Raw genomic sequence first — 16,896 nt, 5'->3', positions numbered from 1 at the left:
TGGTTGTTGTTATTGGAAAATACAAACGAGTCGTTTACACTTGTGAAGTGGTTTTATTATAAATACATTTAAAGATGGATTTTTTTAAACTCTTAAACGTTTAACAGTCAGAGCCCTTTGCTTCAGCAGCAGGAAATATAAAACCTTTAGAAACCTCCCGTCTCTCTGTGCAAACGAAGTCGGCAGCGATTCCAGTTTAAGGTGCTTCCACAATTTGAGAGTGGTTTCATACCTTCAGATCAAATTAACGAGGTTTTTACGTGTTCATTTCACACTAAATGTATAACTCCAGTCAGGTGTGAAACACAAACAAGTCCACGACTTCTGCGGTGCATCTCCATCTTCTCCCTGAGGGCGCACAAGTGCCAAAACAAGTTCAGAGTTGTGACTGACGGGGTCAGAGCCTCGGGTTCAGACGCTGACGTGTCTCCTCCGGGGTCGGGTGTGTCGGCAGCGGAGGGTCGAGGTAAGATCAGGAGACTTTGGTTTGTGTCGTTCTGTAAAACTAACCGTCTCTAATCTGCCTTGTCCACGTCCATCTCCGTCAGAACGGAGTAGCAAACCTTCTGAATCAGAATCCCAGATTTAGCTGAAAGAAGCAGAACATCTCATGGTTAGAAAAACGTCTTTAGGTGTTTGTTTTAGGAAATAAAAATTCAAATAAAAAACAATAAAAGTGTTAAAAGGGAGAAAATTACAAAAATCAATGATCTTCAAATCCTTTAAATTCCACAGTTACTGATTCCAGTTTTCCTTTTCAGATTGGATCAAATGTTTAACTCGATGCTAAAAAGGTTAAATAAAAAACATGAACTAAATCACCTTAAGGTTTGTAAAATGATTGAATCTTAAAACACCAACATGGTTAACAGTAAAGCGTCCAGGTAAACCAAATCTAATGATATACCTACAGTCGGAGGTGGAAAGAGTACTAACATTTCCTACTTAATACGAGTACCAATACTTTGATACATTTTTACTCGAGTACAAAACCGGGACAGGGTGGCTTGCCAACTCCGGGTCGGGGGAGAGGTCCTACCTCAAGAGGAGGAGTTTAAGTATCTCGGGGTCTTGTTCACGAGTGAGGGTAGGAGGGATCGGGAGGTCGACAGGCGGATTGGTTCGGCGTCTGCAGTGATGCGGACGCTGAGCCGATCTGTCGTGGGGAAGAGGGAGCTGAGCCAGAAAGCCAGGCTCTCGATTTACCGGTCGATCTACGTCCCAATCCTCACCTATGGTCATGAGCTTTGGGTAATGACCGAAAGAACGAGATCGCGGACACAAGCGGCCGAAATGAGTTTCCTCCGTAGGGTGGCCGGGCTCAGCCTTAGAGACAGGGTGAGGAGCTCGGACAATCGGGAGGGACTCGGAGTAGAACCGCTGCTCCTCCGGATCGAAAGGAGTCAGTTGAGGTGGTTTGGGCATCTGGTCAGGATGCCTCCTGGACGCCTCCCCGGGGAGGTGTTTCGGGCATGTCCTGCTGGCAGGAGGCCCCCGGGTCGACCCAGGACACGTTGGAGAGGTTACATCTCCAATCTGGTCCAGGAACGCCTTGGGGTCCTGCCGGAGGAGCTGGTGGAGGTGGCCGGGGAGAGGACGGTCTGGAGCTCCCTAGTTGGGATGCTGCCCCCGCGACCCGGATAAGCGGAGGAAAACGACGATGACGAAGTACAAGTAAAAAGTATCGTAAATACAATGTACTCAAAGTAAAAGTTACTTAGTTACATTTTTGTCAGCGTAAGGATGGCTACATCTTAGTAGCGCAACATCACAACGCCAGTTCGCAATTCGCTCGTGCGCACACACACACACACTGCAGCATGTTAGAATCATGTGAATGACTAATCTAACTACACTGAACTGCTTTTGTAATAATTTAATCTCTTATTCTGGAGTAAACTAAAGAAACAAGCTAAATCATCACATATCTGTGGCATCAAGGAGCATCTGAGTTCAAACAGGGATGGAGCACAATGTTTACACCTGAACAGTATCAGGATGTTTTAACTCACAGAGGCCTGCAGGTCTTCTGTTTTATGAGTAAAGCGCTGAGAATCCGCTTGTTATGAGCGCTACGTTTCAAACACTGAACCGAGTCTGGCTACCGAACCGAGCAGAATTCTGATGCCGTCACACCGGTAGTGCGACTCCGGTTGCGAATGACCACAGTCGCCAATTCTAGAGTTGTGTGTACTGAAACTCTAATTTCCCTCTGGGATTAATAAAGTATGTTTGAATTTAATTGAAGGCGCATGTTTCAACCCACAGTAGGAGGGAAGCAGCGAGTGGATCACAGGGGCTGAACTGATGTTTTTGAGCAAAACTGCGGTAAAAATGGCTGTTTGTCCTCATCATCAAGTGTAAACCCCCCCACCGGTTTAGACGCGGCGCTCATGCAGTATTTTTAATTTACTAAGCCTACAATTTATTTTTACTCAACAAAAATGATTTAAAATGTAGCAAATTACTATTCTTTTTTTAAAACATCCTCAAGTAAAAGTACAGATTTTCTAAACGACTTAAAAAGTATAAATACACAAAAAGCTACTCAATTTCAGTAACGTGACTAAATGTAATTCGTTACTTTCCACCTGTGCCTACAGCGGGTACAGAAAGTATTCAGACCCCTGTCAGTTTTGCACTCTGTTATATTGCAGCCATTTGCAATATAACTCATTCATTTTTTTTTCTCTCATTAATGTTCACAAACCACCCCATATGGACGGTAAAACACAGAATTTTAGACATTAATGAAACTGAAGTATCACATGGCCGTAAGTATTCAGACCCTTTGCTCAGTTTTCGGTAGAAGCACCTTTTTGAGCTAATACAGCCATGAGTCTTCTTGGTAAAGATGCAACAAGTTTCTTATACCTGGGTTTGGGGATCCTCTCCAGGTCTGGCAGGTTGGATGGTGAACGTTGGTGGTTTTAGGTCTCTCCAGAGATGCTCAGTTGGGTATAAGTCAGGGCTCTAGCTGTGTCGTTCATGCTTAGGGTCATGGTCGTGTTAGAAGGTAAACCTTCGGCCCAGTCTGAGGTCCTGAGCACTCTGGAGAAGGTTATAGTCCAGGATATTCCTGTACTTGGCTGCATTCAGTGTTCTCTCGATTACAACCAGTCGTCTTGTCCCTGCAGCTGAAAAACCACCACAGCGTGATGCTGCCACTGCCGTGCTTCACTGTGATGAAGCATGTGCCTGGTTTTCTCCACACATTGTGCTTAGAATTAAGGCCAAAATGTTCTATCTTGGCCTCATCAGACCAGAGAATCTTATTTCTCACCCTCTTGGGGTCCTTCAGGTGTCTTTTAGCAAACTCTATTCAGGCTTTCATGTGTCTTGCACTGAGGAGAGGCTTCCAACGGGCCACTCTGCCATAAAGCCCTGACTGGTGGAGGGCTGCAGTTATGGTTGACTTTCTACAACTTACTTCCATCTCCTGACTGCATCTCTCGAGCTTAGCCACAGTGCCTTCTTTACCTCTCTCACCAAGGTTCTCCCCCGGTAGATCAGTTTGGCCAGACAGCTGGCTCTAGGAAGGGTTCTGGTCATCCCAAACGTCTGCCGTTTATGTATTATAGAGGCCACTCTGCTTTTAGGAACCTTAAGTGCAGCAGAGATGTTTTTGTAACCTTGGCCAGATGCGTGCCTCTACAAGTCTCTGAGCTCTCCAGGCAGTTCCTTTGACCTCATGATTGTCATTTGCGCTGACGTGCATTGGGAGCTGTAAGGTCTTATATAGACAGGTGTGGCTCTCCTAATCAAGTCCAGTCAGCTTAATCAAACACAGCTGGACTCCAATGAAGGTGTAGGACCATCTCAAGGATGATCAGAAGAAATGGAAAGCACCTGAGTTGAATAGGAGTGCCACAGCAAAAGGTCTGAATGCTTAAGACCATGTGATATTTCAGTTTGTCTTTTTAATAAATCTGCAGAAATGTCTAAAATTCTGTGTTTTTCTATCAATACGGGGTGCTGCGTGTTCATTAATGAGGAACAAATAAATTTAACTGATTTTAGTAAATGGCTAAAAGCAAAGATTGAAAATTGGCAGGGGTCTGAATACTTTTCGTACCCGCTGTACCTTGTCGATGCTACAATCCATATTTGACTCAACTTCATAGTATTTACCTTTAAATGTGGGATGTTTGGTATTATCGGCTGATATTGGCATTAAAATGTAACATGGGAAATTATCAGTATTGATTTTACTATTAATTACGTAACCTTTGCATCCCATACACATACCAGACATCAGACTGTTGAGCTATGCTCTCTCTCTCAAAATGTCAAAATCTGACAGATCCAAGGTCTAGTTTTTGAGATTTCTTCAGCATACCTGCCTCCGGGGACTACCTGTACACACTGTACGCTATAAAAAAAAAAGGTCCCTGACTGAGGAATCAATTTGAAAAGTGCCAGTATTGCGTAGCAGCCCACTTAAGGTCCACCTAACGTCTCAAAGAGAGCCTTGAGTTTTACCGATGAAGCTGCGCAGCCACATGGGCCTCTTGTTGGCCGAAGTGTAGCAGCAGAGGAAGTAGACGGGCACTCCTGAGAGGGCGATGCCGATACCGATCAGGGAGTTTACGGTGTCGCTGTAGAGGGGCACCACCACCAGGAACACGGTGAGCAAGCAGAAAACGATGGGGAAGAACAAGCTCATCTGTGGGTGTAAGAAGAAGATGAGACAATATAATGGCGAGGGAACTTTTTAACCACATTTTCTAATTTAAATGACTTCACCTTTAGAGGTCTATCTCTGTCTGGCTGCTTCCAGCGCAGATACAGCTGCCCTAAAATGGACAAACCCACGAAGAACCAGTAGCTGAAGCTGTAGTAGTTGATGAGCCTGAAGACGTCCTCCACACACAGGTATATGAGAGCCATGAAACCCTGCAGAAAAGAGCAAACTTCAGTCAAACACAGGCGTGATGTCATCTAAATGAGACGGTTTAGATGAAGAGGACTGACGTTAAAGAGTAAAGCGGGGATGGGAGTGTAGCGATGGACATGGATCATACACAGGAAGTCTGGCAGGTGGCCTTCTCTAGAGCCCACGAAGAAGAGCCTTCAGAAGCACAAATAGAAGGTGATGATGATCCAGACGGTTGAGGTTTGATCCCTGTGGAAGGTAGAATCGCTCACCTGGAGGCAGCCACGATGGAGGCGTTGAGTCCGCCGAAGCACGACAGAGCCACAGCAAAGGGAATGGTCCAGTTCATCACCCCAAACACCTGGTCTGCAAACGTCTGCAGAGAAACAACCACAGATTTTAAAACGTCGATCATGTAAAGTTTTATTTATAGAATATCAGAGGAACGCACCACGGCGACGGCGTCACTGTCTAAGATGGCGTTGATGGGTAGGACGGTGTAGTACGCCACGTTGGTCAGGATGTAGATCACCGTCACGATGGGCATGGAGATGGCTATGGCTAGAGGCAGGTTCCTGTAGTTCACAAACACAACCAGCAGGGGGAGGCAGAGTGGAGACGCGTTAGGATGGGGATGATGGGAAGGTGAAGTTGTTTTTCATCGAATCCACCTGGGAACTTGGAGACTTGTGATCCAGTCGCACCTGATCAGTGTTTGTCTGACACAAACACACGGCTCTGTTTTCTACAGAGGAATCTTAATGTGTTTTTTTGATTAGAAATTCAAACTAAGGTAGGTTTAAAGAGATACTTGATCGAAGAATTGATTATTTTTTGTGAAACAGATTCTACTTCCCATCCGTATGGTGCCTGTAAGCACTTCCAGTTAATCTGAGCACTTTGTGCTTCCGGGTATAAGATAAATTAGGATTGAGAAACAAGGAAGTCACTGCTCACAGACTGCACATGCTTTGTCTCTTACACACATTGATAAAAAGTCAGCTTGTCAACAGAGATGAGATGATTTGTAAGGATGTCTCTAACTGATGCTGTTCTCACCCCCCACCCCCCCCACCCCCCCACAAAATAAGAAATCTGGAGAACTGAGAATATCCTTGATTTCTAAATCATGTCACTTTCCAAGATAGTGAAAAGATATAAAAGAAATCAAGAACATTTATTATTACAGTCCCATTACCCCTTTTCTTTCTGATATGCCTTAATTCTTCATCTCATGGTTCAAATAAGAAGTGTCTGGTCTGGGTTGACATGACGGCATCACACAGTCACATGTATGATGAGAATCCCCCGTTCCACCAAAGGTTCTGGACTGGACTGAGATCTGGTGACCGTGGAGGTGGTTGGGGTCCACTGAGCCCATCATCATAGTCTAGAAACCAGTTAGAGATGACCTGAGCTTTGGACCGTGCCACACCAGTGAGGTGAATGGATGATCTCCACAAGGGAGACTCACTCACTCACCCAGGTGTAGACCGATTTGTGAAACAACAACAGTGTGTACTTCTGTGGTGATTTCGCGAGTTTTTATTTGAGATTACACTTTCCGTCCCAGGGCCATGTGTCCTCTGCTGCTCACCTCTCGGGGTTTTTGATTTCTTCTGTGACGAAGTTTAGCGTGTCCCATCCAGAGTAGGAGAAAAGAGCAGAGTACAGAGCCAGAGCGATGTGTCCAGGATCCTGAGAGGAGCCTTCAAACAAGCTATCAAAGTTCTGAGTGTAACCTGGAAAACAGTAAAGGGGCAGTTTGGATCATTTGAAGTTTGTTTCTGTAGAAAACTTAAGCAACAACCGACATCCTAAACCTGTGGTGTCTAGTTTGGAGAACATTGCTTAGTAATGACAGGACTAGGGACAAAACAAAAAATTGATGCTTAAATATAATAATTCATGTTATGACACTGAGTTGATATTTAAAAGCACTACCAGAACTGCAGCTTCCTTTTCAATTTTCAAGAAACTCCTGAAGACCCTGCACTTCAGAGAGCATCTTCTTAACTAGCACCTTGCCTGCACCCGTCCCCCCTCTTTACTGTCCACTCCTTGTTCCCTACTCTCCACGACTGATGTCAATGTTGTTGTTATTGTTGTTGTTAGCCTCAAGGGCAACATGCCGATTATCACTTGTAAGTCGCTTTGGACAAAAGCGTCTGCTAAATACATAAACATAAAAGCAGTGTATTGATTTCTTATTGAAAATCACATGCAAACATTTACTGTGTTTGGTTTGCGTGGTGCAATTCCAACTCCGACTGCTAGGTGGCAGCAGTTTTCACTGCCTTCATTCTGACAGAACAACGAGATCTCGCAATAACACAGGATGTGACACGCAGGAGTTTTCCTGTTTCAGAATTTATGTATGATTTATCAGAAATCTGTAAAAGTGATTATCTCATCATGTATTGTGATATAATATAAGCAATACGTCTATTTTTTGCTAACCACGCCCCCTGCCCTGCAGAGCTCCGTGCAGTAGGAAACTGAGCGCCGACTAGAACTAACCAATAGCGTTAGACTACCGCTTACTTGCTTCACATTTAAGGAATACCTCGGCTGATGCAGAGTTGATGAATTTTTCACGGACAAGAAAATCTCTAAAATATAAATATATTAGAACACAACATGACATGAGAATAATACTCGTAAAACAACGTGTTTTAGCTGTTTGTCGGCTACAGAAGCATAAACAGACACGTGAAGTCGCCATCTTAAAAAAACAAAGGAACAGCGGTTTTGTGTGATACGCTTGTCAGCCCATGTGCATTGAATAAGAGAAATACTCCGGAAAGACGCTCTAAAGCCTGATTCATGCTTCTCCGTCAGCTCCATCAGGGAGAGACGCACGCACGGATGGTGACATTTTGCTCTCATACTTCTCCGTCTCCTGGAGAGTGTTGCAAAGCAATTCCCCGCCAGGACAACAGAGGGCGTAGCGCAATTCTGTGGTATCCTGTCATGTATCGGTCCAAGATAGTGTGTTTATATTGTGTTTTTGTATATAAGAGACTTTTTAACACGGACAAATTTGTCTCTCATTCTCCTCCACCTCTTCATGCGCTCACCACCTCTAAACCCACGTTTCCTGTCATTTCCGTCTGCAAATAAAACGCTTGCTGCGCATCTTTTCACTCCTCCAGTCACGGGGGAATGAAACGTTCATATTTTTAGAGTTTTTTCGCGAGGTATTCTTCAAGCTTCTCCGTGTCTGCCGCTAGTTATTCTCGGCTCTTGCTATATTTTTGAGGGCGCAATGGCGGCGGTGTGGACGACAGCCGTGCCCTGACCAATCACGCTTGCGTTCTCCATCTCGTTCGACGGATGTTTAAAAAAGTGGGCTCGACTCCGTACGTACTTGCGTGCCTGCCGGGGCCCGACGCAAGGACGGATAATGGCGTTGCGTGTCTCCGCACTGACGCAGACGGAGAAGCATGAATCCACCTTTAGAAGCATCCTGAGTTTGCCATTTAAATTCAGTCTTGCCTATATCTTCTGGCTTTTAGTATCGTAACATATAGTATAGTCTCTCCAGTATGTATATCATACCATCATCTCTGCATCGTGACACATATCGTGTTGTCTCCCATGCATTGTGATGTATCTCATATCGTCTCTCCTGAATGGTTATGAGTTGTTTCGCCAGATTTCTTCCAATTCACACACCTAAATGGGACTGAGAAGCTAACAGCTAGTTTTATGAATTACCTTGTTGTGATTGTTTTACAGAGACCCACACGTTTGGGACTCCCAACCTAATTTCAGAGCAATCCGTTTAATCATTTTAGTAAATGAATGCCTCTTAGTAGAGAGACTCTAGCAATCATTAAACGGTTTTAAATCAACAAACAGCTGACAATATGTATCAAAGTCTGATTATCAGCTAACTATTGACCCATAATGTTCACGGAAGTGGCTGGTTGAGCACCTTGTCCAATCTTCACCAGGCCCGTGATGATGACAGCGATGAGGGCGATGACTTTAGCGTAGGTGAAGAAGTCCTGAACCCTGGTGCCCCACTTCACATAGGCACAGTTCACAAAGGTCAGCAAACCTGTCGTCGGGGAAACAACCACATTAGTCACACACACACACACACCAGCTCCACCAACGTGTTTCCGTGTGGCTGATTTAAGGAAGCGCTGCTGCTGACTCAAGCGGACGAGGAAACAGCTGAGAGCAGCACATGTAGGAGCTACGCTGAAGCACGCAAAGGAAAGGAACGCAGTCGTGGAAGGGAGGCAGTTTCTGAAAGCTCTAAAGGAGTTTTCTCAATCTGAAACCAAAATGTGGGAGTATTTTTCATCTCACTGACTGACAATAAAGAGCCGATAAGAAGGGCGGTTTTGACCTCAACCAGAGTCGCTGTTAAAGGAAAACACGGTGTTCTCCTTTCATCATGTCAGCACATGAAAATCGCTCCAGGTGTACATGAAGTCAAAGGACTTGTTGAAGATCATTGTCTAATGTTGCATATTACGCTGACCTGGTTCTTCCTGTGTGTTACTCTCCTGATTTCACCAGTTTTATGAGTGCTGATAAAACAGATTCCCCAGGAAACGGGTCATATTTTATCTGGATTAGTCACAGCACTTATCACTTGTTGCTAGATGTTTGATAAAAGACTCTAAAACGTGACAGTGTTGCACCTCGCTGCTCAGCGCTGATGACTCATTGATTCAGTCACGTTTACTCGGACAGCAACAGAATGAGGTCTGAGCGCAGCTGGACGTCCCGTCGAGCACGATGAAACCCAAACAGGAGGAGGCACGGCCCCGCAATAACAGGCCGGCAAAGCCTCGAAGGCAGAAAACGTCCATTCTGGTGCAGATGTGAGACCTTTAAATATCAAAAACTCGCTAAATAAAAGCAGAAGTTCAGTGTGTACCAGGAGCTTAAAGGTTAGGATTGTTAAAAGAGTTGTTGAGCATTTTAATGCAGCCTTTTAAAATGATGAAACAACAGATTTGGTGGGAAAGGATGAGATCATCTCTAAGAAATGCATCCAAGAGACCTGATCTATGGGTCAAGTCTTTGCGACAAAAAGCCAAGTCAAGTTTTAAGTCTTGAAGAAAAAAATTCAAGTCAATTCTTGAGCCCTTAAGGGACAAGTCCAAGTCTCATGTCTTTCATGGACACGTTCAAGTTTAGTCTGAGAGAAGTCCAAGTCCAGTTCGCAGCCTGAGATGAAATACCAAGTCAAGCGTCAAGTCTGTGAGAGGCATGTCCAAATCATGCCTCAAGTCCCTAAGTGACAAGTCCATGTCTAGTCTAAAGTCTCTTAGGGACAAGTGCAAGTCAAGTATTGACTCTTTTGAGAGGAAAGTATGTCAAGTCTAAGGACTTTTTGCGCAAGTCCAACCCAAGTCTTGAGTCTTTGACCTTCTAAGTGGTCTAGTGGTTGAGTGTCCGCCTTGGGACTGGGAGAGCAGGTTTCAGACCCTGTTTGGTTCATACCAAAGACTTTAAAAATGGGACCCAATGCCTCCCCGTTTGACACGCAGCTTTAAGGGGTTGGATTGGGGGGTTGAACCTCCAAATAGTTCCCGAGCGCAGCCACTGCTGCAGCTCACCGCTCCCTATGGGGATGGGTCAAATGCGGAGATGAATTTCACCCGTGTGTGATGACCAATGGAACTTTAACTTTAGAAAGGTCCAATTCAAGTCTCAAGTCTTTGGAGAGCAAGTCCAAGTCCCATCTGTAGTCCTTAAGGAGCAAGTTCAAATTAAATATTAAGTTTTGAGAGTCGGGGTCACACCAAGTCAGTGTTTTGAGGGCAAATTCTAAGGCAACTCCCAAGTCCTTGAAGGACAAGTCTAAGTCAAATCTTGAGTATTTCATGGTGCAACCTTAGACCGAAGTCCCCATCTCCAGTAGGACTCTCACTAAAACACAGGAGGTCTAAAATGTATGACATGTGACCATTAATGTGGGGAGGAATTAAGATTTTGTCTTTGGATAAGGGAGTCTGTTTTCAGACACAGACTATATGCATGTTCAAGTCCCAGGCCAGGTTTGTACTTACCATTCTCTAAGCTGACACTGGTAACAACCAGAGCATGTTAAATGAACCAGTGATCATGGTAAATGAAAAAGGTTCTGGGCATGGATTTGACAACACATTCTCACACCCAAGGCTTCAAAATATGACGCGTGTGACCAAGCCTCAATATATGATGAATCGGGATTCCCCAGCGCGTCAGGATAAGACGATCAGGGACAAACTGGTGACGCAGCGTCCCAGAGCGTCGGTATCTGACGCTGGTGCTGAGACGGACATTAGAACTACATGTGAACTACTTAACCTTCCCCTCACCCCAATCCTCACCTTAAGGTCACAGTTACTGACCTTAAGGTGAGGATTGGGGTGAGGGGAAGGTTAAATAGTCGAATAATGTTCGTGTGACCGCGGGCGTCAAACACTGACGCCAGCGGAGCCACGTGTCCCAGCGTGTCCCTGATCGTCGTCTCCTGACGCGCTGGGGCATCCCGAATCGTCATATATTGACGCTTGGTCTCACGCATCGTATTTTGACGCTTTGGGTGTGAGAATGGATTTGAGCAAGTTGGGACGAGATTTGCAGATTCAAAACAGAACGTGATGTTTGAGTCTTACATTTCAGATTGTACATTATTGCACTCTGTGCTGATGGGACCTGAATCTGTCCATCAGAGATGAACGAGCACAGCTTCTCTTTCAAAACAGGAATGGTGGTGAACTCAGTCAGCACAGAACCAAACATGACCCCGAGGGTGAAATCACTATAATTTTATGCTATCGGTCTGTTAGTGCTGTCTTTGATTAACCAGATCAGGTTAACAACACGACAGATTCACACGGACAATGTCCCGGTTTGAGTGTCTCATTGAGACGGTCCCTGACAGGAAGCAGGTTTTTATGGTTGCCTTTGTGCTGAGCTGTCAGTAGCCTCTCAGGTCAGAGTCTCCCTGCAGGGAGAACTTTACCTCACAGCTATCAAACCCTCTGAACAATGCTAATTGGTGTGTGGCGCTAGTGTGTGAGGTTGATGAGTGGTACCAAGCCTAGACAAGCACACAGAACTCAGTTGATCTTGATTCTATGAGATGTTTTTAGAAGAAATGGTTACCGTATTTTCCGGACTATAAGCCGCTACTTTTTCCCCCACGCTTTGAACCATGCGGCTTATAATGAGGTGCGGCTTTACTGAAGATTTTCCTTCACCTGCCAGGGGGCGCTTTAGCAGAAAGTGAAACAGGTGGAAGTCAAAAGCGGAAATCGAAGAAAGTGCTCATTTTAATTTAGCACATGCAAGCAGCCGGCACGACGAAGAATTTTTTTCTAATCCATACCCCCTCATCATGGTAACTACACATATGAGTTCATATGTTGCCGCATTTAAGTTGAAGGCCATCGATCTGGCAGTAAAGGAGGGAAACAGTGCTGCCGCACGTAAGCTTGGCATGAATGAATCCATGGTTCGGCGCTGGAGACGGCAGCAGGAAGAACTCATTCAAGCCAGCTTCACCCGGGGATGATGACAGCAACACGGACATCGACACTGACATCGCCACAGAAAAGGTATGTGACGAAGCTCTTCTGAGGCTGTTCAACTCCGACACTGAAGAAGAGGACTTGAATGGCTTTAGTGCGCAAGATGAATAAACTAATCAATAACTTTTCTGTTTTGTTTGATACTGATCAGTTCAGTCACGTTCAGTTAAACCACGTTTTCAATTCAGTAGATATCTGCGGCTTTTAGCCCGGTGTAGCTTATATCGAGGTGCACTCTATAGTCCGGAAATTACGGTAATTAAGTGCTACGTTTGGCTTTTGAGCTAGATTAGGTTTTGGTTTGTTTCTTTCTGTACGTCTAGTTTCCATGACTTCACACAAGTCATCGCTCCCAAAATTACCTAAAACAGATTTTTCCCCTTCATCAATCCTCATCGAGCCTGCTTGGTTCCTCTTTCATCTCAAGTCAGCAAAAAGGGCAGCTGACTGCAGCCTTGGTGTCATCGTTTTTCACTTCTCCTGTCTCACAAAGCTCACATGCTTCATCTCAGACAAAAACTGCTGAGGCGAAAAGAACACTTTTTAACTCTTTCCAACACCCTCTAGACGTGGGAGACCGGCTGGGCTGGTGACCCTTTGTGTAGGTGTGGAATCCGTCTGCAACTTAACTCAACAGTAACGGGAACAGCAGTAAAAGCACGTTTTAATTAGAGATGCATTGATTCTGGTTTTGAGGATTGATCTTAAATTCTGCTTTTTGTACCGCTCAGACAGGCTCATGCAGATTTTGATGAACTTGTAAATCGTGATTCTGTAAATGTTAGCATGAATTGGCGCTTATCGCACATTCAGGTTTTTTTATTGCTATTCCACACTGGTGCATTTATGGGCCAATAAAAGTCATGGAACTGCTTGTTATTTATGTGAATCATTTATGTGGATAATTACCACAGAGTTTGCTACTTGATTTTATTTGTGGGTCTGATAATGATACTTAAAAGTGTACAATTGCTCACCGGTGTGACAAAAGATAGCCCAATAGGTGCCAGAATCCCACATGTAGGCAAGTCTGCTTACTACGCTGGATTTGCCTTGGAAATATGGTTGTCTTATGTGCACTTACATATACAAGCAGCAGCCAGGAGCCTGTTGGCCACATACGGGGCTATACAGGTGGGGAAGATGGGCTGCACCATGTAGTTGGAGAAGGTGATGGCGATCACAGCCTGGCTGGTCGGCTCAATGATCAACAGGGATGTCCACAGACGGATGAAGGCTAGAAAACCTCCAAAGGCCTCCAGGATGTAGGCGTAGGAGGCCCCGGACTTGGTGATGGTGGTCCCCAGCTCGGCGTAGCACAGCGCTCCAAACACGGAGAAGATCCCTCCGATGGTCCACACCACCAGAGAGAGTCCATAGGAGGCGCTGTGGATGAGGACGCCCTTGGGTGAGACGAAGATCCCTGAGCCGATCATGTTCCCCACAATCAGGCAGACCCCGTTCAGGAGGGAGATCTCCTTCTTAAGCTTCATGGACTCCTGCGAGCTCTCGGATTTGATGGACGGGAGGCCTCCATTGGTCTCCTCGTGTGTGGGAGCAGGGCTGTAGGACGCCATTGTTCAAGATTCTTCAGCAAACAGAAATTTTCTGTCCAATTTTCAGTCTTTTTGCCCCACTGAGGCGCTGATGATGAAATTTCCCCCTTCTAGTTATCTGCATTTATCTCCTGCCATCTGTGAAGTCAACACACAGGGTCACATCAGCAACGCCGTAACCATAGAAACCGGCTTCTCACACAGCCAACACACGTGTTCATCCAATCCTGGCACAAAATCAGTCAAATCTAAAAACATGAACATACAACAGGCTCTAGCCGATGATCAAACATTCAAAAGTATACAAAACAATGGTGATGAGGACGCTGCCGGGTTTGAGATTAGTTTGGTGGATCGGAGAGCCACTAGGCCACGTGGCAAATGGCCTTTTAAGGTTGAGTGTATTTACAGAGAGACGGAGAGGAGCAAACATGCCTGAAAACACCGGCTCCTCTTTAGAAACCAACGAAGAAAAACCAGACAGAGACGGAAACGCCACCGAGCCGATCTGGTTTAAGCGTGTCAGCAACGAGACGGGTCACATGTTTACCAAAGTTCATCATCCTTAGCATGTTTGATGATGAGGCAGTTATCTCCGACGGAGATGTGCGCTCAGCTTTCATTACGATCAGGAACTATACGTTATTATTAGGCTTCAGATTCCATAAATATATTTAAATTTGATTAAATCTGAATGGAGTTTGGGGCTTTAGTAAGCCAGCTTACACTGTAAATAAAGATATGTTAAATTAACTTAGTTATGTCAACTGGTTCTACTAGTTGCTTAAAAGTAAAAAGTACTACACATTGTTGCACATTATGTTAAAAGTAAATGTATTTTACTCTCTCCATTTAAGGAAATAGGTTTAGTGGAACCAGCTGACATAACCTGGTTAAGTTAATTCAACATTTTATTTCTCAGAGTGTACGTCCAAATGTTACCCTGGATAAAAAATGAAAATTTCATCCTGAGTTTAAATAAATTATCTCTCTTCTGGGGCTGCAAGCTTCCAATTTTACATTAAATTTGATTAAATTTCAATAAAGAAACAAGAAAAAACCAATAGTTTTAGCATTTGGACGACCTCTTGATTAAATAAAGCAAATCAAAATCAGTAAGATCGGCGTCTGTAAATATCCAGGATGACAGATAGGTGAAAACATCTCGTGACGTTTAAAAATTGATCCAAAGTTAGTAAACAAGACATTATTTAAGTAACTAATCTTGTGAGAAAATAGTAAAAGTCGTTGAAACACCTAATATCAGACTGACCTCACTCAATGTCACAAACTGTGGATGAAGATCAATACCAGCTGTCAAAGTGGAGCTTGTAGGATAAAAGAGTGATGCGAGTACCTCGAGGCAGCAGCAGCAGGTCGGCAGCACGTGGCTTCACGAAGGAGTCACTGCAAATAAGGACAGTAGAACGACTCAGAGAGGTGAGGTTCGTACACGAGAGCAAGGTCCAAGGGCAGCTGATAAGTCCTTCATCTTAAATTACTCAAGTTTACATCCTGGATCCATAAAAAATCCTCTCTGCGTAAATGATTCATCATTAAAAATCATTTAAATGGTGTAAATTTAACTAAATGAATCAAAAGGACATTAAAGTGATGATGAAACAGTTTCTTACAAGGCAGCTCTGAAGAATCACTGCCATCTGATACATGATGTCCTGTTTTTCTCCTCTGTTCAAAACTAAAATGACAAAAATCCCTAAATAAGAGCAGAAATGGTTGGAAAGGGGTGAGCTGAATTGGGTTTGTGGTGTAAGAAGGAAGGAAAACTCACCGACTTCTGCTCCTCCAGAGTGTTTAAAACTCCTGCAGCAGTCTTGATTTGATGCCTAAATCAGATTTTTATTCCTTCTCCTGCAGCTTGACACATCATAGTTCCTCCTGAGATCCAGGCAGAAATGAGAGCCTGCCGGCGTGTGTGTGTGTGTGATTCCTTTGTACTGCTGCTGTTTCCTCTTGTTTTGACATCCAGCCTCTCAGCTGATGATGCACTTGCAGCTTTTATGCACTTCTGGTTTGTAACAATTTACTACCGAGGAAGTGAGTGAGTGGAAGGAGGGAGCCTTCATCGGTTTCCTGATACCAGCCTGTAGTAAACATTTAACCAGTGTCAAACTGGTCTCATCACAAGTAAAGAAAACTGCTATCTGACGCATAAAATCTGTCCCAACAGACCAGACTGGTGACTCTGAAGTTGCAAGTGGAATTTTCTGGCCACAGGGGGCGATAAGGGCTGGGTGGCCTTTTATTAACCCAGTAAAGGGTCATTTTAGCACATACTGGCTCAAGAAAATGATTTAAAAATATGAAAAATGTGCAAACTATCATTTTAAAAGTGATGTTCTGTAACGTGTAATGCAAGTGAATGCCCTCATGTCAAATGTATAAACAGGAATTGGCATTTCCTATGAGACAGGATAATACATATACTTAAAATCAATCAGAAAAATGCCAACTAGCTATTAGCAAGTAGCATTCTTAACAATTTGCAATTAGCTGAGATGAAAACATTAAACTACACTATATATATATATATATATATATATATATATATATATATATATATATATATATATATATATATATATACCAATTGTCAGTGTTATATTTTTGTACGATATTACAATGAAAGCTTTAAAAATCATAATTTTACAGAACAAATTCTACCTGGTTTGCTGAAACAAAGATTCGGATAATGGCGCCCTCTTGTGGCTGGAAAATAAAATGACAGATATGGGACTTTAAACGGAAAGGTTCCTGTTTTCTTTTATGATTAGTGACTAATTTAATATAACCTTCGTGCTCCTTATTTGTTATGAATCGTGTATGGGTTTTTGGCATTTGATTGTGTTTTACAGATGTATGACATCAGAATGGTATTTCAAATACTAAAAATTAT

The 16,896-nt window shown here is 43.9% G+C and overlaps 1 protein-coding gene across 5 annotated transcripts; it reads right to left on the bottom strand.

The window, feature by feature from the left end:
• Positions 1-33: 33 nt before the first annotated feature.
• slc7a7 (solute carrier family 7 member 7) lies at positions 34-15,970 on the bottom strand. Of its 5 annotated transcripts, none has more exons than XM_015946817.3 (12): positions 15,772-15,970; positions 15,614-15,696; positions 15,253-15,386; positions 13,508-14,117; positions 8,817-8,942; positions 6,474-6,618; positions 5,328-5,451; positions 5,149-5,252; positions 4,975-5,071; positions 4,747-4,896; positions 4,483-4,666; positions 34-589 (listed from the first exon to the last, which is right to left on the bottom strand). In XM_015946817.3, the coding sequence occupies exons 4-12, from the start codon at positions 13,998-14,000 to the stop codon at positions 516-518; spliced, it is 1,497 nt and encodes a 498-aa protein (XP_015802303.3). In that variant the 5' UTR covers positions 14,001-14,117; positions 15,253-15,386; positions 15,614-15,696; positions 15,772-15,970; the 3' UTR covers positions 34-515. The 5 variants fall into 5 exon arrangements, with proteins under 5 accessions (XP_015802303.3, XP_015802307.3, XP_015802304.3 ...); XM_015946821.3 differs by having other exon boundaries at positions 15,337-15,386; XM_015946818.3 differs by having other exon boundaries at positions 15,614-15,678.
• Positions 15,971-16,896: the final 926 nt, after the last annotated feature.

The sequence above is a fragment of the Nothobranchius furzeri genome, chromosome 2 (assembly GCF_043380555.1).
Source record: "Nothobranchius furzeri strain GRZ-AD chromosome 2, NfurGRZ-RIMD1, whole genome shotgun sequence".
Classification (NCBI taxonomy): Eukaryota; Metazoa; Chordata; class Actinopteri; order Cyprinodontiformes; family Nothobranchiidae; genus Nothobranchius; species Nothobranchius furzeri.
Note: the sequence above shows the minus strand (reverse complement) of the source record. Positions and strands in the feature narration are given on the sequence as shown.

Excerpts from the sequence above, each read along its gene's own strand:
- slc7a7 (XM_015946817.3), bottom strand. The coding sequence starts at position 14,000 with ATGGCGTCCTACAGCCCTGCTCCCACACACGAGGAGACCAATGGAGGC. Across the intron at positions 6,619-8,816 it reads CCTGGTGAAGATTGGACAAG|GTTACACTCAGAACTTTGAT; the intron begins GTGCTCAACCAG and ends ACTGTTTTCCAG. Across the intron at positions 4,897-4,974 it reads TCCCCGCTTTACTCTTTAAC|GGTTTCATGGCTCTCATATA; the intron begins GTCAGTCCTCTT and ends TCTTTTCTGCAG.